Source organism: Mustela nivalis (assembly GCF_964662115.1).
Source record: "Mustela nivalis genome assembly, chromosome: 10".
In the NCBI taxonomy this organism is placed as follows: Eukaryota; Metazoa; Chordata; class Mammalia; order Carnivora; family Mustelidae; genus Mustela; species Mustela nivalis.
This window is the reverse complement of record NC_139029.1, coordinates 26,126,458-26,147,931: the sequence shown is the minus strand read 5'-3', so window position 1 is coordinate 26,147,931 and position 21,474 is coordinate 26,126,458. Positions and strand designations below refer to the sequence as shown.

At 41.6% G+C, this 21,474-nt stretch overlaps 1 protein-coding gene across 1 annotated transcript in view; it reads right to left on the bottom strand.

Moving 5' to 3' along the window:
• Window positions 1-7,904: 7,904 nt before the first annotated feature.
• Window positions 7,905-21,474, bottom strand: part of AGO4 (argonaute RISC component 4) — a 39,901-nt gene continuing 26,331 nt past the window's right edge. The window contains exons 15-18 of the mRNA XM_082686898.1: window positions 21,290-21,424; window positions 14,565-14,666; window positions 14,098-14,297; window positions 7,905-11,748 (exon numbers count right to left, since the gene is read on the bottom strand). Of these exons, the coding sequence (XP_082543024.1) occupies window positions 11,640-11,748; window positions 14,098-14,297; window positions 14,565-14,666; window positions 21,290-21,424 (546 nt within the window). The 3' untranslated portion in view covers window positions 7,905-11,639. The remainder of the gene's footprint in view (window positions 11,749-14,097; window positions 14,298-14,564; window positions 14,667-21,289; window positions 21,425-21,474) is intronic.

The following is a 21,474-nucleotide window of genomic DNA, read 5'->3' as shown; positions in this document are numbered from 1 at the left end:
GAAGGGAAGCAGGCTCCCTGCTGAGCAGAGAGCCCGATGCAGGACTCGATCCCAGAACCCTGAGATCATGACCTGAGCCGAAGGCAGCGGCTTAACACACTGAGCCACCCAGGCGCCCCAGCATTTTATATTTTTGATGCTGTTTAAATGGCATTGTTTATTTATTTATTTATTTGACAGACAGAGATCACAAGTAGGCAGAGAGGTAGCCAGAGAGAGGGGAGGGGAAGCTCCCTGCTCAGCAGGGAGCCCAATGCGGGCTTAATCCCAAACCCTGGGATCATGACCTGAGCCAAAGGCAGAGGCTTTAACCCACTTAACTACCCAGGCGCCCCTAAATGGGATTTTTAAAATTTTGATTTTATTCTGAAGCTTTTAATCACTTAATAGACTCTTTCCTTGTGTGAAAAACCATGATTGTCCTGTCCTTGCTGTGAAGGTAAGCATGTTAAATAAAGGGCAATGTTAGCATTCCCATTTGTTCTCACTTCTACTCAAGGCCTCTTATCTAAGTCTTACCAGCAATAAAGCTGACATCTTGCTCTTTGTCCAGTTATGTGATATCCATGTCCCTCTTTCAGTTGGTTCTGAACTGGTGTAGGGAAGAGGGTATGATTTATTAACCCCCTAAAACCTCAACATCGCCTCCATCTGACTGATGAAACCTACTTGTGTTTCAAAACTCAGCTCAAGGCTTCCTGCCTTCATGACAACTTCTGATATTCCCTCCTATGTGTTCCTGTTGCACTTCCTGTGGTACATGCGGCAACATTTAGCTACTCTCCTTTTTCGACATAGCCTTCCCTTTCCTCCTCCTCCTCCCCTTCCTCCTCTAAGCATATAGAAGTCTCAACAACATGAAAAAAAAAAAAACTCTCAAAAGCATAAAGAAAAAACAGACTTTATTTATCTTTGTAGCCCCAGTGCCTAACACAACATCAAGCAAGCAGTAGGTATTCAATAAATGTTTGCCAAATGGGTTATTATGACTGCAAAATGATATAACTTCAGTCTTGAAAAAGGAAAGCTATACGTTACGTAATAGTGAAATAACAGAATACAAAATTCTATGTGCATTAAGATTGCCACTACATAGGGGTGCCTGGGTGGCTCAGTGGGTTAAAGCCTCTGACTTCGGCTCAGGTCATGGTCCCAGGGTCTTGGGATCAAGCCCCGCATCAGGTTCTCTGCTCAGCAGGGAGCCTGCTTCCCTCTCTCTCTACCTGCTTCTCTGCCTACTTGTGATCACTGTCTGTCAAATAAATAAATAAAATCTTTTTTTAAAAAAATGATTACCACTATATAGAAATGCATGTCAATTGAAAGTTAATATTTGAAATAAATTGCCATTGTGTGTGGTATCTTTTTTAATAAGAATTTTAAAACTCCTTATTATTCTTTTTTTTTAATATTTTATTTATTTATTTGACAGACAGAGATCACAAGTAGGCAGAGAGGCAGGCAGGGAGAGAGAGAGAGAGAGAGAGAGAGAGGGAAGCAGGCTTCCTGCGGAGCAGAGAGCCCGATGCGGGGCTCGATCCCAAAACCCTGAGATCATGACCCGAGCCGAAGGCAGCAGCCCAAACCACTGAGCCACCCAGGTGCCCCAAAACTCTTTATTATTCTTAAAGTGAGAATTCACACACACACACACACACACACACGCAAGGTTGTGGGTGGGGAGTTAATGTCACAAAGATCACTGAGACTCTGAGGGCAGCCAAGTGTAGGCAGTTAGAGAAAGCAAGATTAAACATAAGAGAAACCAAACCAAGTTCAAATGACAACCAAGTCTAGGGGCCAGGAGCTGGATCAAGGAAAGAGATCACAGAGACTAGAGTTCAGAATAAGATAAGACAGGGGCTCCTGGGTGGCTCAGTGGGTTAAGCCTCTGCCTTCAGCTCAGGTCATGATCTCAGGGTCCTGGAATCCAGCCCCGCATAGAGCTCTCTGCTCAGCAGGAGGCCTGCTTCTCCCTCTCTGCCTGACTCTCTATCTACTTGTGATTTTTCTCTCTGTCAAATAAATAAATAAAATCTTAAAAAAAAAGAATAAGATAAGACAGAACCACTGGGAGAGCAAAACTTAGGGTGGAGGGTGTTCAAGTATTACCTCCTTAAATATCTGTGGTAATCTGTGGATTTCATGTGTGTAACATACATTAAAGAACATCTACTATGTGCCAGAGGTCATGTGCCGATTTCACAAAAATGAAAGACAAAGTAACAATCGGGCTAAATATAAAGATACCTAGGCCCTCTTATAGTAAAAATGTTGAAAATAAAAAAGAAAGAGAAGATACTAATAGCAGCCAGCAGAAAAAGGGCAGTTACCTTCTATATTAGGAAACTCCGGAGAAATAGAACTAACGGAAGATATATATAGAGAGAAAGATAGATACAGGTATTATATATATAATAGGAACTATGTGTATAATAGGAAATACATATACATATAATAGGAACATAGGGCTCACGCAGTTATGGAGGCCCAAAAGTCCCACAATGTGCCCTGTGCAAGCTGAAGAACCAGTCTGAGCTTAAAGGCCTGAGAACCAGAGGCCACTGGTGTAAGTCCCCAGAATTGGAAACTCTTATGTCCAAGAATGTCTTAGCTCAAGAAGAAAGAGAGTAAAGTTGTTGTTCTTTGCCTCTTTGTTCTATTTGGACCCTGAATTTATTGGATGACACCTGCCCACATTGATCAAGACAGGTCTCTTTACTCATTCTATTGATTCAAATGCTGATCTCTTTCAGAAACACCCTCAACACACACCAAGAAATGATGATTTACCAGTTATCTTGGCATCCTTTAGTCCAAGCAAGTTGACACATAAAATTAACCAACAGAACTTCAAAGGAGTTGATAGCTGAATTCCCAACAAAACAATGGAAGATAAAAGACAATAAAATAACATCTTAGCAACTTCGCAAGAAAAAACTCATCAAACTATATATTGCCTACCAAAGTAGTCCTTCAAAAATTAGACGGCACAATTAAAAAATGGGCAAAGGACTAGAATAGACATTTCTCCCCAAAAGATACACAAAATGGTTAATAAGCACATGAGAAGATGCTTGACAATCACTAATCATTAAGGAAATACAAGTCAGAACAACAATGAGATGTCATTTCATACTCATTAGGATGGCTATTATTTAAAAAACTAAAAAACAAAAAGAGATAATAACAAGTGTCCCCAGTATGGATGAAATGGAGAAATTGGAGTGAGAAATAGAGAAACTGGGACCCCTGTGCACGGCTGGTGGGAATGTAAAATGGTCCATATGCTGTGGGAAACAGTATGGCAGTTTCTCAAAAAACTACACACAGAATTACCGTATGATCCAGCAACTTCACTTCTGGGTATATACCTAAAATAGTTGAAAGCAGGGTCTCAAAGAGATATTTGTACATCTATGTTCATAGCAACATTACTCACAATAACCAAAAAGGAGAAGCAACCCAACTGTCTGCAACTTGGCTAATCGATGGTGGTATATCCATACAATGCACTATTATTTAGCAGTAACAATGACACAGCTCTGCTATGAGCAAGAACATGGACAAATATCATAACTACATAATTGAGCTAAACAAGCCCAAAACAAATGAGTACATTCTGAATGATCCCATTTATATGAACTCCAAAACAAACAGAACTACCTAGTCAAGATAGTGATTATCATTGGGGAGAATGGGCTCAGGTAATGACTAGGAAGGGGTTTTCAGGGGCTTCTGGAGCATGGTAGACTTGTGTTTTCAAATATGAGTGGGAGTTACATGAATGTGTTTGCTTTGTGAAAATTTGAGCTACATATAATTAAGATCTGGATACTTTGGGGCGCCTGGGTAGTTCAGTGGGTTAAGCCGCTGCCTTCGGCTCAGGTCATGATCTCAGGGTCCTGGGATCGAGTCCTGCATCGGGCTCTCTGCTCAGCAGGAAGCCTGCTTCCTCCTCTCTCTCTCTCTGCCTGCCTCTCTGCCTACTTGTGATCTCTCTCTGTCAAATAAATAAATAAAATCTTTAAAAAAAAAAAGATCTGGATACTTTGCTGTATTACACTTCAAAAAAGTTATAGAGGACTGTACAGTAAGGCTTCCTCCCTCTCCCAGTTTTTTCCACTTGTACATTGGATCTCATTCCCTCCTACTTGCTTCCTGTTCTCTCTCCAACATTCATCTTTTTTCTTTCTAATATTGCCAATTTTTCCTTCTCCACTGACTCCTTCCCTAGGGTGTCAATGTGCTCAAGTCTCTCCCATTCTGAAAAATGAAACTACTTCTCACTCCAGCCAACATCAGAATTCATTTCTCTCCATAATCCAAATTGTTAGCTCTATATTCTACAGATTCTTCAGATCTCTGTGGTTGGGCTTCAGCCCCCTCCAGATGTTGCTTCCACCAGAGTCACCCATGACCTCCGTGCTGCAAATTTCAATGGGCACTTTTCAGACTTTGCCTTGCTATATGACATTGGATAGTTGATCATTTCCTTCTTTGTAGCTTACACCTAAGTGCTTCCAAGATTTTTACATATACTCACTTAGTACTTAAAACTCCAGAATGTAAGTACTAGTACTTTGTACTTCATGAATGAGAAAACTGAGGTTAGAAGAGGCTAAGTAACTTGTCTGGTGTCACACAGTAACTCCCTATCCTATGTATACTTAGTGAAACACTCTTTTCCTTTAATTTCTAGGACTAGTTCTTTTTTATTTCGTTGTGCATTTCTTATCCTCCTTTGGATGTGCTTCTTCCTGTGTCCACACTTTAAATACTTGTCTTTCCTGGGAGTCCATACTTCTCATTTCTTCTTGCCCTGAATAATCTCCCTGAACACACGTGTGAATGGTTTTCATCACCACCTGTATACTGATGGCTCCTAAACTCTCCTCCAGACTGCATGCCCTGCCTTCAAATCCAATTTGTCCCAAACTGAACTTAACTTCTTCCTTCCCACAAATCACAAATTTGCTTCTTCTTCTTCTGCGTTCATGCTGTTAATGGCATTATTATATATCTGGCTATGCTAGCCAGAAACCTGGGAGTCCTAAGGAATCTGCCTTCTTCCCCTCACTCTCTATGTCCACTTTGAACAAGTTCTGCCTTTTCTACTTTCTGAGTATCTCTTGTGTTCATTCTTTGTCTCCAAATGTACTACCACTGCTCAAGTTCAAGCCTCATCCCCTTCTGCTTGGGCTATTACAATAAAACTCCCCTTCAGCAAAATTTCATCTTCAACCTATCCACAGCACTACTGTTGGCATAACAGACACCAGTCAGACTGTGTTATAGCCTTGCACCTGTGGATAAACTTTAACCACCCTCCCCCCCTTAGCGTGCCATTAAAGTCCTGTCCTATCAGGAACTAGTGCTTGCCTCTATCATCCAACCTTACCATCCCCTCTTCCTACCTCACCCTTTATAATCTAAGAGTACTGAAATCACTTATAGTTCATCCAAATAAGTCATAATCTCTCTTTTCTCTTTGTGACTTTGCCCATGACAAGAATTCTTAGAATGCCTTCTTCCACCTTGTTCATTTATAAAGCACATATTTATTTTTTATGGGTCAGCTCAGTCATCACTTCCTCCAAGAAGCCTTCCTTTATCCCCCATCACTAGGAGAGTTAGGAAACTCTCCTAGTGATCCCATGGTTCCATGTGTATATTTCTCATGGCACTTAACTCTCAAAGCTACCTTGTTACATGTGTGGCCCCAAGATTACAAATGAACCTGTCCATGGCCAGAACTTGTGTCTTTCATCTTTATGATTTCTACTGTATAATAGGAGCTCCAGAAATGTTTGTTAAACTAATCTATTTTCTTCTCCAATCAACTTGTGATATAGTTGCTACTTGCCTTGTCTTCCTTTGTCACTTTTCTCCTTAAATATTTGCCACTAGCTTCTGGAGAATAAAGTCAACATAGAGGAAATCAGAGCCAAGAAATGGAGAAAGAGAGAGGCATGTGGCTTGTAATGGAGCTGATCAGTCTGTGCCTCCTCTACTTAGTGGCTACACTGCCCCCCTCCACATACTCAAAGGAGTGGACACACCAGCTGGTGCACATCCCCCAGGGACTGGTTCAAGGATGGACATGAACATAACACACATTGTGGGGGACAAGGTAGGAAGGTCATTTAGAATCACCTGAAACACACACACACAAATGAGATTCTCATAAGAGATACCAATCACCCAAAGGAGAAATAAAGGAAGGCATTTGGGTAGACAAAAATTGTATCTACTACAATCTATAAGGGAATAGTGTGTTTAGCAACCCTTTATCCCCTCTTGTCAACCCAGCAAACTCCTGCTCACCTATCCCCAAATTCACCACCACTGTAAAAAGTCTTCCTTGACTCCCCAAGCAGAAGTTGTTTCCCTTTCTAAGTTCCCATCATTTTGTGCTCAACCGCAGAGGGTAATAATTCAATAGGCCTGGGTTCAATTCTAGGAAACTGTGATTTAACCTCTTTGAAGTGGGCTCCTCATCTTTAAAAAGGGGATACTATTATCAACCTCAAAGGACTGTTGCTGGGATTAAAGACATCAATATAAATTGACTGGTTATACTTGGCACTCAGGTAATGCTAATCTCATTGCCTCCCTGTCTCATGCCATATTCAAATGAACTCTTTGAGGGATTAAGATTTTACTCTTCTAGGGGTGCCTGCGTGGCTCAGTTGGTTAAGCAGCTGCCTTCGGCTGGGGCCATGGTTCCAGGGTCCTGGGATCGAGCCCTGCATCGGGCTTCCTGCTCAGCGGAGAGCCTGCTTCTCTCTCTCCCTCTGCCTGCTGCTCTGCTTACTTGTGCTCTCTCTCTGTCAAATAAATAAATAAAATCTTTAAAAAATAAAAAAAAAAATAAAGATTTTACTCTTCTGGGACATCTGGGTGGCTCAGTCGGTTCAGCATCTGCCTACAGCTCAGGTCACGATCCCAGAGTCCCTAGATCGAGTGGGCTCTCTGCTCAGTAGGGAGCCTGCTCCCTCTGCCTGCTGCTCCCCCTGCTTGTGCTCTCACTCTAATAAATAAATAAAATCTTAAAAAAAAAATGTTCCCAGCACCTAGGCAGAGCTTGGTATATGTATTGGGTTTATGATGTTTGGCAGTGGATAGATACAGAGAGGGGGATGTTGTAGGGATGGAAAAACCAACTACCTGTAGTAAAGTTAATTATACGCAGAACGTGCTCTCTGGTAAACCATAAATTCCCTGAGCGTAAGTGTCATACCATGCAAATCTCTGCATTATTTCTGCTGTGACTCACCCTAATGTGGTGAGAATTTTTTAAAGACTTGTGACTGGATAGCCCCAGGTTGGGTGTATTTAGGGAGCTCCTCTGGAGAAGTCAGTCTTTTTTTTTTTTTTTTTTTAAGATTTTATTTATTTATTTGACAGACAGAGATCACAAGTAGGCAGAGAGGCAGGCAGAGAGAGAGGAGGAAGCAGGCTCACTGCTGAGCAGAGAGCCTGATGTGGGGCTCCATCCCAGAACCCTGGTATCATGACATGAGCCGAAGGCAGAAGCTTTAACCCACTGAGCCACCCAGGTACCCTGGAGAAGTCAGTCTTAAGTATGTGGGCCATGTGTCCTCTGGAGACTGCAAATTTTTCTCAAAACTTCACTTAGATAGATCTTCCCATTAAGAGCTATACCCAGAACCCTGATGAATCTTATAAAAGTTTTCCTTTGTGAAATTTTGCTGAGACACTCTTCTAAAATTCCCAAATATCAATTTCTAAAGATAAGAAGACCCAAGAGTTAAAAACACAAAGTTTCTTCTCTGTTCTTTCTCACATTTCTTAAATAGAGGAAACTTTTTAAAAGCAACCATGCATGTTACCATTACAGTATACTCCATATGTATTAGACAACTGACAAGAAAAACAACTTTTGGCACAAGAATGCCAGTTTATTCTCTTTTGGACACATGAACACAAAATATCCCTGCAGGCCAAAAAAAAAAAAAAAATCGCAAAATTTAGACAACCATCATCTTATTTCAACATGGGGATACCACCCCTCCCTTAATAGTTTAGAAAGTACCTCGTATTGCTAGAGACATACATCCAGTCCAAAGTTAATAAAATACATTTTTAAAACATTACAGGTCTAACAATATAGAAACCAAAATTACACCATTAGTCAAATGAACAAATGCAAACATTTCAGCCACTAGACACAGAAAGAGCATGAATGTCAATAGCAAGGGATAAGAAAATGGTTAATTGATAATAAGATCTTCCCTTTAATTTTATAAGGAAAAATCCTTGGAGTTGAAGCAGTATTGATACAATGCCCTCAGCCTCCACTTCCTTAAAATGAAAGCAGAGCTACCACCTTGCTATTGAGCAAGAAAATCTTATAGCACATCCACAAAGGGTCACAAGGGCAGGGCGGAGAGGGTGAGCCTTCTTAAACAAGGGGTTGCCTTTTCCCACTGGAAGGATAGAGAGCTAAGCCAGGTAGGGAAGCTCTGACAAAGGCTGGGCACTAGATCCTAAAGTATAGACCATATAGAACCTGTAAATCATCACTTTGGAAGCAGCAAATAGAATTTACAGTAAGAATGAATATGTTCTACCTGCCCAGACTCTGGCTGCACAAAGCCAGCTAGTTCACTCTAGAAACCACTCAGGCTTCAACAGCTAACGACAATAAGAAAATGTTATTGGTTCAACATTTGGATCTTCACCACTCTCCTGAGGTCCCTGCTCCTTATCCCCTAATTGTTACTCTTTAGCATTGCTACATTTCAATCTTTCACACCACATGACAGTGCCTAAAAAGGCTGCATTAAAAAAAAACAAACAGCCTAAATCTACTTCTAGAGAATGCACACCTCCCATTGATTGACACATGCATAACGATTCAGTCAGTCCCAAGGGGCTATCCTATTCAAATCGTCAAGCCAAATTCAAATTATGCATTCAGACTTGCTTGCAAGAGTATTGCTGCAACTCTGATTCTGTAGTGATTACCGCTTCAAGATTCACCCCCTTTAGTAGGTTTTTTTTCTCTCCCCAATAATGCTAGTCCTTCCATATTTCTTTCCTTTCATCCAAAATGAGTGCATTTGCTCCCCCGTTAAAGGTACTGTTTCCTATAAAAATAGGCCTCCCGGCTTTTCCTCCACCACCACGCTGATTTGCCCCAGTGTGTAGGACTGACTGAGGTTGTACAAACTGTATAGTTCAAGGTCAAGCATATAGCCCAACTGCCAGCAAGCGAATCAGGGCTTCCTGGCACTCCACCTCACTTCCTGCTCCATACGTGCCAGGAGATGATGAGAAGTGACACTTCTGTGCGTTAACAAGTGAGCCCGAGGCACTCAAGGGCAGGTGTGGTGCCCGCTGGCCAGCCAGCCAGCCACCAAGAGTTCTTCACAACCTGGACGCCACTCAGTCCTCCTTCTCCTAAAGAAGCTCCGTTTTTCTTCCTCTTGGGTCCAGGGTGGCCATGCTGAAGGGTATTTTCTGAGCTCTCCCTGAACAAGCGTGAATAAAAGTAGCAGCCAGCCCCTCGCCAACATGTCCTGATCTGTAGTATCCAAGTGAGGTATTTGCAGAAAAGGAAAATCGTAAGAAATTAACATCTGCCATCTCTTCACTCCTGCCTGTGTTGTGCCTCAATTACAGAGCTTGCTTTCATCCCACTATATGCAGAGAATAAGGATGTCTGCAGTCATCTTAATGAGCTACAGGACACAATATACATTATAAAACTCTTAGAGACCAGTCTCAGCAAAGACGGGTGGCGCCGCTGACCAACAGCACATGGAAATGTAAACTTCAATGTATTTACAAGCTTCTTTAAAAGACTGAAGAAAAAACAGTGCTTTGTATTGCTGGGATTTTGAGAAGGCTAGTTTAAGAGATTTGGACCGGCTAATGAGTTCAAGCAAACACCCTTCACCATCAGATCCAGTGTTCCCCCACCAGCAGTGTCCAGGCAGAGGGGGCAAAACCGTTTTCCCACACTGTGTCTGTCTCTTCCCTCAGCACCTTCCTCAGCCATAGGGACTGTGGCTCTGGGGATTCTACCCTCTTCCCTAGCTCTCACTTCTGAGGTTCCAGGATAGAGAATCACATGTCAGTAAAATCTGGGCTGGGAAACACTGGCTGGAACTACCAAGACTCTATGTAACTGTTGTCCATTCACAAAGTGTTATCTACACTAAATACAAAATGTGTTTTTTCCCTACACTTTCACTGATGCTTGCCTTAGATCAGCTCCCCTTGTTTGGACAAGAAAGGAACCCGTCTCCTTGTGAGCGGGATCTAGAATCTCTTAAGAAAAATCAACCTTTTCTATGCAGTTTTAGTTTAGTGAAAGGAAGGAAACCCCACCAAGTACATTTCAGATTGAAAGAGAAACACAAAAATTTGCACTGCACATGACTGTGTGAGTAACCTTGATTCCCGGGAAAAGAAGTTTTAAATGCTGGTACATCTGTGCAGGTCGCAGCATCACTCAATATACCTTAAGGATTGGCAAAGCCTATCCGATAAGGAAGCATCCTGGTTCTAGCTTATTTTAAAACAAAGTGACAGGACACCAATGGTGACTATAAAACAGATAAAAATAATTCTTTAAAAAGTCATGGAAATATATGTCTTTTCTGACCAGTTTCAGAAATTGCCACATTATGATCTATAAGAAATAGCTGATAAAATCATACCGAAATCTCATCTAGAAAACTACACAGTTGGGGGAGGAAGAGAAGGGACCTTAAAAAATGCTTATTGCCAAAGTTAATTTTCTATGAGAAAAGTTTAAAAACTATTTAGATCTAACAAACCACACAGCAGCATAAAATGGGCACTTTTGAAAACTCTGAAAAATACTAAAAGCTAATTTTTTTTTCCAAAAGGGGGAAACATGAGTACTTTTACCATGGCAGTGTCATCTGTCACTGTGACATGGATTACATCTGTTTGTGCTAACATTCACAAAAGCCAACCAAATCAGAGAGCTGCTGGTCTGAATTTGCAGCCAAATATAGTGCAATTGCCTGGCAGCCTGTACTTGCACCAGCACGAGTCTGTAGAGATCAAGAAGATAAAGTAGGAAAACTAATAAAACTCTGTAAAACTTTTAAAAATTAATGCTCGTTAAAGGCATTTACAGTGGCGAAGTCAGAAATCTCCATTAAAAAGTTTATGGACCCACACAATGAAAAAGTTAACGCTGAACTGAAGCATATTGTTTGGTTTTTCTCTCCCACTTACGCAGACACCCCACTCAATGAGTACAGAAAACAAGGAGTGATCTTCTAAGACTAGAGGGATGCGGTGAACACCACAACGAGCAAAATATTCCATAGAAACCTTTCTTGTGAAGTCCTTAAGGAAGTTCAGGCTGATCAGCCTTTGCAAGATGAGGTAAAAATTCAGTCCAGTGCATCAGAAAAGACAATCTATGAGTATCTATTACTTTTAAAAAATGGCTCAATTTTGTTGATGCATCAGACAGTGCTGCGAAGTAGAGATTCAGTGCAACTATTCCGAGCTGCTCGTAGAAGACCACCTGAAGTCAACTTGGCTCTCTCTAGAGGCGGTAGGCATTTGAAACATTTTGAGGCTGCATGGGGTGCCCAGTTGGTTGAGTTCTTTTTCTGAGACTCTCAGGCAAAATACATCGTGTGCTGGGTATCATGGTGGATCTGCACTGCCTTGGCCAAGGCCTGAGGATCCCGGCCATTGCTCTGTCCTGACACATGACTGCCTTCCGCGCTGTAAAGAGAATAATGCAAAAAACCAGGTGTAACAAAAGATCACTTCAAACTTCACATGTTTCAAATAGCACAAATACTACTGGATTCAGGAAGACCTTAGGCTCAAGCTGTGGCTCCTTAAATAATTTGTTGTGTCTCTCTAACATGAGTTCACTCAACTGAAAAATACATACAATTTACTGAATGGGCTGTTGCAATAATTAAATAGAACAATGTCTCCAAAGACCCAAATCCTTAACAGTGCTTATGTTAGGACTCCCACTGCCTACTATGTCTAGCTAATGCTTACTTGTCCTTTAGGCTTCAGTCAAAATGTCATTTCTCTCAAAGGAATCTTTCACTTCCAAAGTTCAGGTCAGAGGCACCTGAAACATACTTTCACAGAATCCTCTACTTTTCTTTCATGGTACTAAAAAGATTGAAATTAAATTTTTTTAAAGATTTTATTTATTTGACAGACAGAGATCACAAGTGGGCAGAGAGAGAGAGAGGAGGAAGCAGGCTCTCCGCGGAGCAGACAGCCCGATGCGGGGCTCGATCCCAGGACCCTGGGATCATGACCTGAGCCGAAGGCAGAGGCTTTAACCCACTGAGCCACCCAGGCGCCCCTGAAATTAAATTTTTTAAAGTTTTTATTTTATTTTTTCAGTGTTCTAAGATTCATTGTTGAAATTAAATTATTAATTGGATAGTTATACATTCCCCCCCAGGAAATGTAAACTCAAAGAATGCAGTGACTATCTTACTCACCACTGAACCCCTGGTGCCCACACGTAATATAGTCTCAATAACCATTTGTTGAATGAATTCCTCAGCCTAGTATAATGCTGGAGCATACTATGTTGCTGTGCAAATGTTACTGTGCCAGGAATCTCTTCTCATTTCCTCACTAGCTACATGACCTTGAGGAAGTAACAACTCCTTCAAACTTTGGTCTTTTATGATAATAGTAACAACTTCTGAACATAACTCTTAAGGGTTCCATAGGATATAAAGGGCTAGGTAAACTGTAAATCACCAAACCTCTTCTGACTTAAATTATTACTTTAGCTATTTAATTATTTTACTAATTAAATTATTATTGCCCTTATCATCTAAGCTCACCATCTTAGTCGTCTTTAACTTCATCCTCTTCTCCCACTCATGCCCAATTAACAGTTAAGGGCTATTTTGGCCCCAAAGTAGCGTTTCACATTTAACAAAGAAAACCTGCTCTAACACTTTTCCAGCTTCGTGCCTGCTGTTCCCCTTTCATACACTCCAGCCAAAGAAAACTTGCTATTGTCTAAACATATCCCTTGCTTTCTCTTTATAGTCATTGTTTCCCTCTGCCTGGAAAATCCTTTTCTCTTCTTTCTAGAGCCAAATCCCACCCATCCAGCAGTGAAATCTTCTCTAACAACCTTCCTTCTGAAGTCCCACTGCACTTTCACCTATACTGCCTTGGGCTAATTGTCAGTGCTCTGTTTGCCTCCATTGTCTGCCACACTGAAAAAGAAAATCCCAGGAAACATGTCTTCCTCATCTTAGTATTTTTAGTACCTAACACAGTGCTGGGCACACAGTCAATACCTAATAAATGTGTTGAATGAATGAATGTGTATTACAGAATGGAAGGTATAAAGCCACAGCTGGGCATTTTCCTTCATAGCGTATTTTCAACCCTTACAGAAATAGACTTGCAATGGAATGTCTACTATTTAGCAGCTGAATTCAGACTTGGGGAAGAGCCCAGAAACTGCTACTCTTCACAGATGGTCATTTGGAAAAGGAAATTAATGCAGGGAGCTTATTTGGCTATTTAACAGTGCTCAGTAACAGGTCAAAATGTCTGATGCTTCTGAGATCCCTATTTGGGGGTGAAAATGGTCCTGGCACCTCTCCTCTGCCACACACATGCCCCAGATTCACTCTGGTGCATTCTTCCTAACTGTACTGAAAACAAAGTGAACGGTGCAGAACTTTCCCTCCCATGAAGCAGAATCCACGGGTCTGTGACTGCTCTGATTGGAGCCAGGGCACTGTGTGGGCCACTTCTGAGACTGCTCAAGACCTGAACAGAACCGAATGCATTTCACTCTATGGGAAAATCACAGGCAGCTCCAAATTAGACTCCTTTCCTTGGGCAGATGATAGACACACCATGCAAGTATGAGCAAACCCGAGCACTTCTTGAACCAAAAGTCACATTATAAGCTCTCAAAGGCACATTCATTTTTATTCACTTCTTGAAATGTAAGCCCTAAAAGAAGATTCAGCTCTTCCTAAAAGTTTCCTGTAGTAGCTCATTTTTTTTAAACATGTTAATTCAGACAAAAAGAGATTCCACTGTGCCTGAGAAACTTGCCTGTCATGATCTTTATCCACCAGATGATACCGTGCCCTGAAAGCTACAAGCCGGGCATAATATGCAGGGGCTGGAATGGAGACTGAGCGCGTGCACCGCACATAGGTGTGACAGAGCTGGTAAGTTAGTAGCTGGAGCTCATCTGCGGTGAAGCAGTTGTCATCCCACAAGACCTGGTAATGTGAAGGACGGCTGGTTCCCTGGAGAGAGACTTTTATGATTAACACATTTCTGACACGGGTTGGCTATCTGAGAGAAGAACTGAAATCCACTCCTTAAATTCAGAAGTACTCCTGCCTAGCACACCTACAAGCAGATACCCAGACCAAAAGATAACAGTTCTGGAATACAAGCACTAAATTAACCAAGTGATGCACAGTGTTGAATAACAAGTCTAGTCAAGCCAGTTGTTGCATTTGCAAACATCTCCCTATTAAGTCAAAGGTCTGAAACGGTTTCCAAATTACCTGAATTCCTGCATGACTACAGAGGTAAAAGTCGAACTCGGATGGATGTGTGATGGTGCTGTCCACCGTGGTGCCTGCTGGTACATTGCCACTTTTCCCCACCTACCAAAAAAAGAGGAGGGAGGAGTATAATGAGTCATCAAAATGCCAAATTTTCCTTTTATGTGCTCATTGGTAACAAGTTAGCAAACTGTTCTTAAGTGACATTTTGAAAATCAGTTTAATTCAACATGTTGAATTTTCTGCAACGTTCCTTAGCCCAACCACTTTATCCTTAAGTATTTTCTCAAACAAATATACTCCATGGTTTCCCTAGGGGAGTCCAGACAAAGAATTATTTTACCTACGACTTTGGGTTGCATTGTTGTCATCTATTTATAGATGATATATTGGCATTGTTCTCAGAGAGAGAGAGGAAAAAAAAAAGGCATTTACAATGGATAAGCTTCCTGAGAAAAAAAATAAAGTTTGTCCCTTAGAGTAAAAAGATACGCACAACTTTCAGTATAAGTTAAGATGAAGAAATCTTTGAGTGGGTACACGAAGCTCAGCAAAACTAATTCTTTTACAGAATCAATAAAAGAAGTCACCAGCACATGCATTATCAGGAAGAGTGCACTGAAATGGGAATTAGGAAAACCAGGGTTTCAGTACTAAGCCTATTCTTGTGACTACATACCTTAACAAAGCGTAATATCTTTGGGTCTTAATCTGACCAGCTATAAAACTAGGTGATGATCCCTTACACTTTAAAATTCGAAACTGTAGGGATGCCTGGGTGGCTCAGTTGGTTAAGCAGCTGCCTTCGGCTCAGGTCATGATCCCAGCGTCCTGGGATCGAGTCCCGCATCGGGCTCCTTGCTCCGCGGGGAGCCTGCTTCTCCCTCTGACTCTGCCTTCCACTCTATCTACCTGTGCTCACTCTCGCTTGCTCTCTCTCTGACAAATAAATTAAAAAAAAAATCTTTAAAATTCGAAACTGTAAGGCTCACTTACAGTAAAAATTCTAAAATCAAACTTCTAGGAAAGCAGGGAAGGGAATTTCAGAAATGCACTTATAAGGAAAGGAATTAAATCTTGCTATTTGGTTAATTTTCACCCTCATCTGCTATGTAGCAGGGTCCCATATGAAGAACTGTATTTTGTATAGAGGCATGAATTTGATGGGAGTTTATTTGGCTCCATTCTTACTACCATTACCTATAGCTTAATTGTATACCAATGTGTACAGGAACATCTATGAATAGAGAAAAGTCTCATTCCATCAAATTCAAATGTGCACTTGGGGACTGCACTGGACAAGAGGAAATGTAACTGAGTTATAGTAGTTCTGGTATCATTTCCCAGAGTGTGTTCTTCAGAAATATTAGTTCCGTAGGATGTGTTTAGATATTTCATGGTTCACACAGATTTGAGAAATACTGGGCTGAACCCAAGGTAAAAAGGTTTTTCTATTGTATGATTTCTCAGAACCTTTATTCAGTGATGTATAATCTTTAAGAGAGAGATGGAGTAAATAATATTTTCCAAACATATTTAACCACAGAATCCTTTTTAAAAAGATTTTAATTAATTTTATTTTTAAAAAGATTTTCTTTATTTGACAGACAGAGATCACAAGTAGGCAGAGAGGCAGGCAGAGAGAGAGAGGAGGAAGCAGGCTCCCTGCTGAGCAGAGAGCCCGATGTGGGGCTCCATCCCAGGACCCTGGTATTATGACATGAGCCGAAGGCAGAGGCTTTAACCCACTGAGCCATCCAGGTGCCCCTAATTAATTAATTTTAAAGTAGGCTCCATGCCCAGTGTGGAGCCCAACACGGGCTTGAACTTACAACCCTGTGATAAAAACCTGAGATCAAGAGTTGGACCTTTCACCAGAGCCCTCCAGGTTATATTTAAGTAATCTCTGCACCCATCGTGGGGCTCGAATTCACAACCGGGAGATCAAGAGTCACATGCTCCATGGGCTGAGCCAGCTGGCTGCCCCAGCATGGAATCCTTTTTAAAGCAAATCTCTTGGAATCTACAGATGAGAAGGGAAGGAGGTGATGCCCTGGGGAAAAAGAGATCCAGCATGTCCATTTCAACCACTACTGCTTGAGCACCCACGTGGAAGGCTCTGCAGATGCTGATGGGAGACAGAGGCGCAGAGAAAATTAATGAACATGCACCCTTCTGCCCTTACGCACACCAACTAAAATGAACTGCAATATAGTGTGATCAGAGTATTATGGAAAAAGCTGGTGGGAGGAAATAGTTGAGCCATCCTTTATAGGATAAGCAGAAGTTGAATGGGGAGATGGGATGAAAACCGGAAACACTCCAAATATCCCCTAAAGTCAAGAATAGATGAACTAATTCTGGTTCAGCCATATGATGAAATACTAAGCAATAAAAAGGAATAAAATGGTGATATACAAAATGAACCTGGATGAACCTCAAATGCATTATGAAAAGTAAAAGAAGCCAGGCCAAAGGTTATGGTATCCCACTTATATGTCATTCTGGAAAAAAACACAACCGTAGGACAGAATGCCTGTCAGTGGTTGCTAGGGGCTGTAGGTGAGGGAAAAGGTTGACTGCAGAGGGCTTGGCAGAATGTGTGTGCATGATGGATTGTTCATGTCTTCTAGACATGATGCTTACACAACTACATGCATCTGTCACAACCTGTAGAACAGTACACTAAAAAGGGTGGATTTTACTATTGTCTATATTATACCTTAATTAAGAATAGTGGGGGGAAAAGAGTGGGACAGATGTGGTCATCTTGGGGATTCAAATCCACAAATATGTGGAAAATGGAAAGTGTATGAAGGTGTGGTGGATGGATGAAACTAAAATGTTCTGGCTATCTTAGGAAAACATTGAACAACAAAAGTAAGTATTTTGTAGACCATGGAGGATATGTGAAGGTTTCTGAATAATGGAATGGCAAGGTAAGATATGCATTTTTAAAAAAGATTTTATTTATTTATTTGACAGACAGAGATCACAAGTAGGCAGAGAGGCAGGCAGAGAGGGAGGAAGGGAAGCAGGCTCCCTGTTGAGCACAGAACCCGATGCGGGGTTCGATCCCAGAACCCTGGAACCATGACCTGAGCTGAAGACTGAGGCTTTAACCCACTGAGCCACGCAGGCACCCCTGCATTTTTTTTTTTTTTTTAAGTAAGCTCTAAGCCTAATGTGGAGCTTGAACTCACAAACCCAAGATCAAGAGTCACATGCCCCACCAACTGAGCCAGGCAGGTGCCCTGAGATCTGTATTTTTTAATCCTAGCCCTGACAGCAGATGGAGGGTACATCTGTGAAGGAGGAATGCCGATGGGGAGACCAGTAGGAGTCACCTGCAATATAGGAGGTTCTGCCTAGGACAGTGGTGACACAGAAGAGGAAGAATTGAGACAAGATATTTTAGGGCAGAACAAAGAAGATTATTTGAACAACTGAATATGGGGGAACTGAAAAGGGGGCAGAATTTAAAGACAACACTGAAGGTTCTAACTTGGCTGACTTAATGTACAATGATGCCAAGTTACAGGAGAAAAGGAAAATTGGGGAGGAATAGGCTTTGGATGAGGATAAAACAGAAAGTAGGAGGTTCAGACGTGTTTTGCTTGAAATGCCTGTGGTAGATTGTATCACTAGTGCCAAATATTCCCGTGCCCCTCCCTGGGGGAGGATTATACATCCCCACCCAATTAACTCAGGAGTGGCCATGTAACTTGCTTTGGCTGATAGAGTGTGGCCTGCATGTATAACTTCTGGGTCGGTGCTTTAAGAGCCAACATATGGGGGCTCCTGGGTGGCTCAGTTGGTTGAGTGACTGCCTCCGGCTCAGGTCATGATCCTGGAGACCCAGGACCGAATCCCACATCAGGATACTTGCTCGGCGGGGCTTACCTCTCTCCTCTCATGCTCTCTCCCTCTCATTCTCCCTCCCTTTCTCTCAAATAAATAAATAAAATCTTTAAAAAAAAAAAAAAAAAAGAGCCAACATAGGAATTGTGCAGATCTTTCTTTCCCTCTGCTGCAATGACTGGTGATGTTCCAGATAGACTTTTCTCTGTCCGCCTAGGTTCCAAAAGGAGGACATCAGGGTCACAGCTGCAGCAGATCCACAATGAGTGTGTAATATGAGCAAGAAATGCATCTCTGTAAGCCCCTAAGACTGTTTTTGTTTGTTTCCACAGCATGGCCTAGCTGATCTTGCTGATACAATTCCTATAGAGCATCTGGGTAAATATGTCTGGTAGACAGTTGGAGATGCAGATCAGGAACTGCACAGAAATGTTTGCAGCTGGGAATACAAATTTAGGAATCTATAAGCAGATCAGTGAACACAGAAAAGTGGGTGAGACTAAAGAGAGCTAAAATTCAGAAAAGAAGAGGGAGAAAAATGTATGAAATGCCTGGAAACATCAGTATTTAATAGCCAGAGAAGGAAAAGACGTCAAAGAAAGTCTGATTATAGAAGAGGGTAGTGAATCTGGAAAGTTGTATTGCTCAGGCAAAGAAGTCAGCGGAAGAACCTGACAAGGTAGCATTAGATTCAAAATGAGCAAGTCACCGAGCAAACAGCTTCAGTAGAATCACTGAAACTGAAGTCACGCTACAGAGAATGGATGTCTGATGTGAGAAGGTACAGGTGGAAAGTCAAGTCATTTTTCTTCTAAAAGCACGGTCATGAAAGAAAACCAAGAAGGTGGCAGGTAGACTGAGGGAGAAACAGAGTAAAAGGAAGCTTACTGGGGGGGATCTAGGAGGAATTGAGGAACTTTAGAGGGTGAGGTGAAGGAACTGGAGTTTTGAAAACCAAGGGTAATTAATGAAGTGTCCTTTGGGAACAAAAGCATAGGTGGAGAGATTAGGCTCTGAGATGTGAGAGGAAGGAGCGGAGAAAACACATTTCAGTACATTTGAAAGTAGAGGAAAGAGGGGTGCCCAGATGGCTCAGCTGGTTAAGTGTCCAACTCCCATTTTCAGCTCAGGTCATGATTTCAGAGTCGTGATCTCAGGGTTCTGAGATCAAGCCCTGTGTGTTAAGCCCCATGCTCAGCAAGGGAGTCTGCTTCTCTCTCCCTCTCTCTCTGCCCTTCCCTGAGCTCGCACTCTCTCCCATTAGAATGGATAAATAAATCTTTAAAAAAAAAAAAGAAAAAAGTAGAAGAGAGGAAGCTGAGAAAACTCATGCCTTCGAGATGTTGTTTTCTGGGGAAATAGAGGGTTGTTCTATTGCTGGCAAGGTAAAGCGTTGCTAATAAAGGCATCACAGATTAGGGCTGGTGAGTTGAGGAGTGAAGGTTTGGAATACATGCTATGGGGAATTGGATAAATGGGAGAAATGGCAGCGTCAAAGGCTGGCTGAGATTTGCTATCATGAATCTGCAATGCCATTCATCATTAAACAAATGACTTTCTTACTCAGCAGTCTCCACTGGCCTAAGAGTCAAAGCAAAGGAAATGGGTAAGTGGACCAATCTAGAGTTGGAGACTGGCTAGAGGCATGATAAGACAAGTGGAGATGTTGGTAAGTGTCAAGGGAGCAGGGTAGACCAAGGACCAGGATTATCAATCTCTGGAAGGTTAGGAGTGACATGGTAAAGGACAAAATGATGAGACAGCCTGGGTTTTAGGAAGATGATCCAGCTCCTAGAGCTACGCACAGACAGCAATTTGATGGAAGGATGGAGAGGTGATAATCCAGTTAGGGAGGGGATGGCAGAGTATTCTGTGACCAGAGCTCAGGCAAGAGTTTGGAGAATTTGTGTCCGTGGAGGCCTACAAAGTACTACTGAGTTAGGGTTTGGGTAATTCAGAAGACAATAGTTGGAATCTGAGCTGACTGGTGGAACTGGAGCCCTAGGAGAGAAACCTTAGTTTTTCAGTGCTGTTGAAAACAAAAAGCATTAGATTAGAGACAAAACCTAAGGGCATACTAGAAAATAATGGGAGTGACCCACAAGATTATAAGAGTAAGCAACAGAAAGAACTGGTCTCTCTGCAGGTGAATCAGGGAGGGCCTGGAAAAGATGAAACAACGTCACAGAAGATATCACAGAAGCAAAGTCACTCAATATTATGTACCTATAACTTAGCTAGTTTATTCATGAATAACACATTATAAACCAATTATGCAAAATGGCTCTTCGCAAATGCTGGGAATTATACCCCAAATTAATATTCATTTATTAATTTAATCCTGTGAGATGGGAATTGTTCTTACTACATTTTACAGATGAGAACACTATGGCTTAGAGAAGTTAACTTGCCCACGGTTAGTAAGTATGACATTATAACCATTCAAAATGTGTACCCAAGACTCCTGCACTGATATAGGCACCTATACAAAATCATTTAGAAGAGAAATTCTTCTTTATACCCTAGAACCATGCCTTAGGCACAGGTAGTAAGAAGTAGCAAATGATAATAAAGTCCAAATACATAAGCCATCCCTTCGGGGTTCGCCTATATCACCACAGTGTATCTTGGCATGTTTTTGACTCCCCCTTAAAAACTCCAGAAGCCAGCACTTCTGTCACACAAGTGAAATATTCAGTCTTGAAACCTGTATCATTCAGAAGTGATCATCAATGCTCAACTGGAGATAGTATATTAATTAAATTATTATTACAGTTGTTTTTAGGGGAAAAAATTATATGTATGCCCATTTGAAAATATATTTACTTGCATCAGATAATGAGACTTCTACCATAGTTTCTTACCCTTTCTGTTTTATCTGCACAGAAAAGTCGTGTGTGATGTCTCTTCTGCACTACAATGTAGGTTATTCCTGGCCGGTAATCTTCTTCCAAGCTAATACATGCTTTACGAATTGCTATTAGCTCTGGCCAGGCGACCTAGGAGATAGAAACAGAATGACATTTAATTGAGAACTCACCTTGCAGCT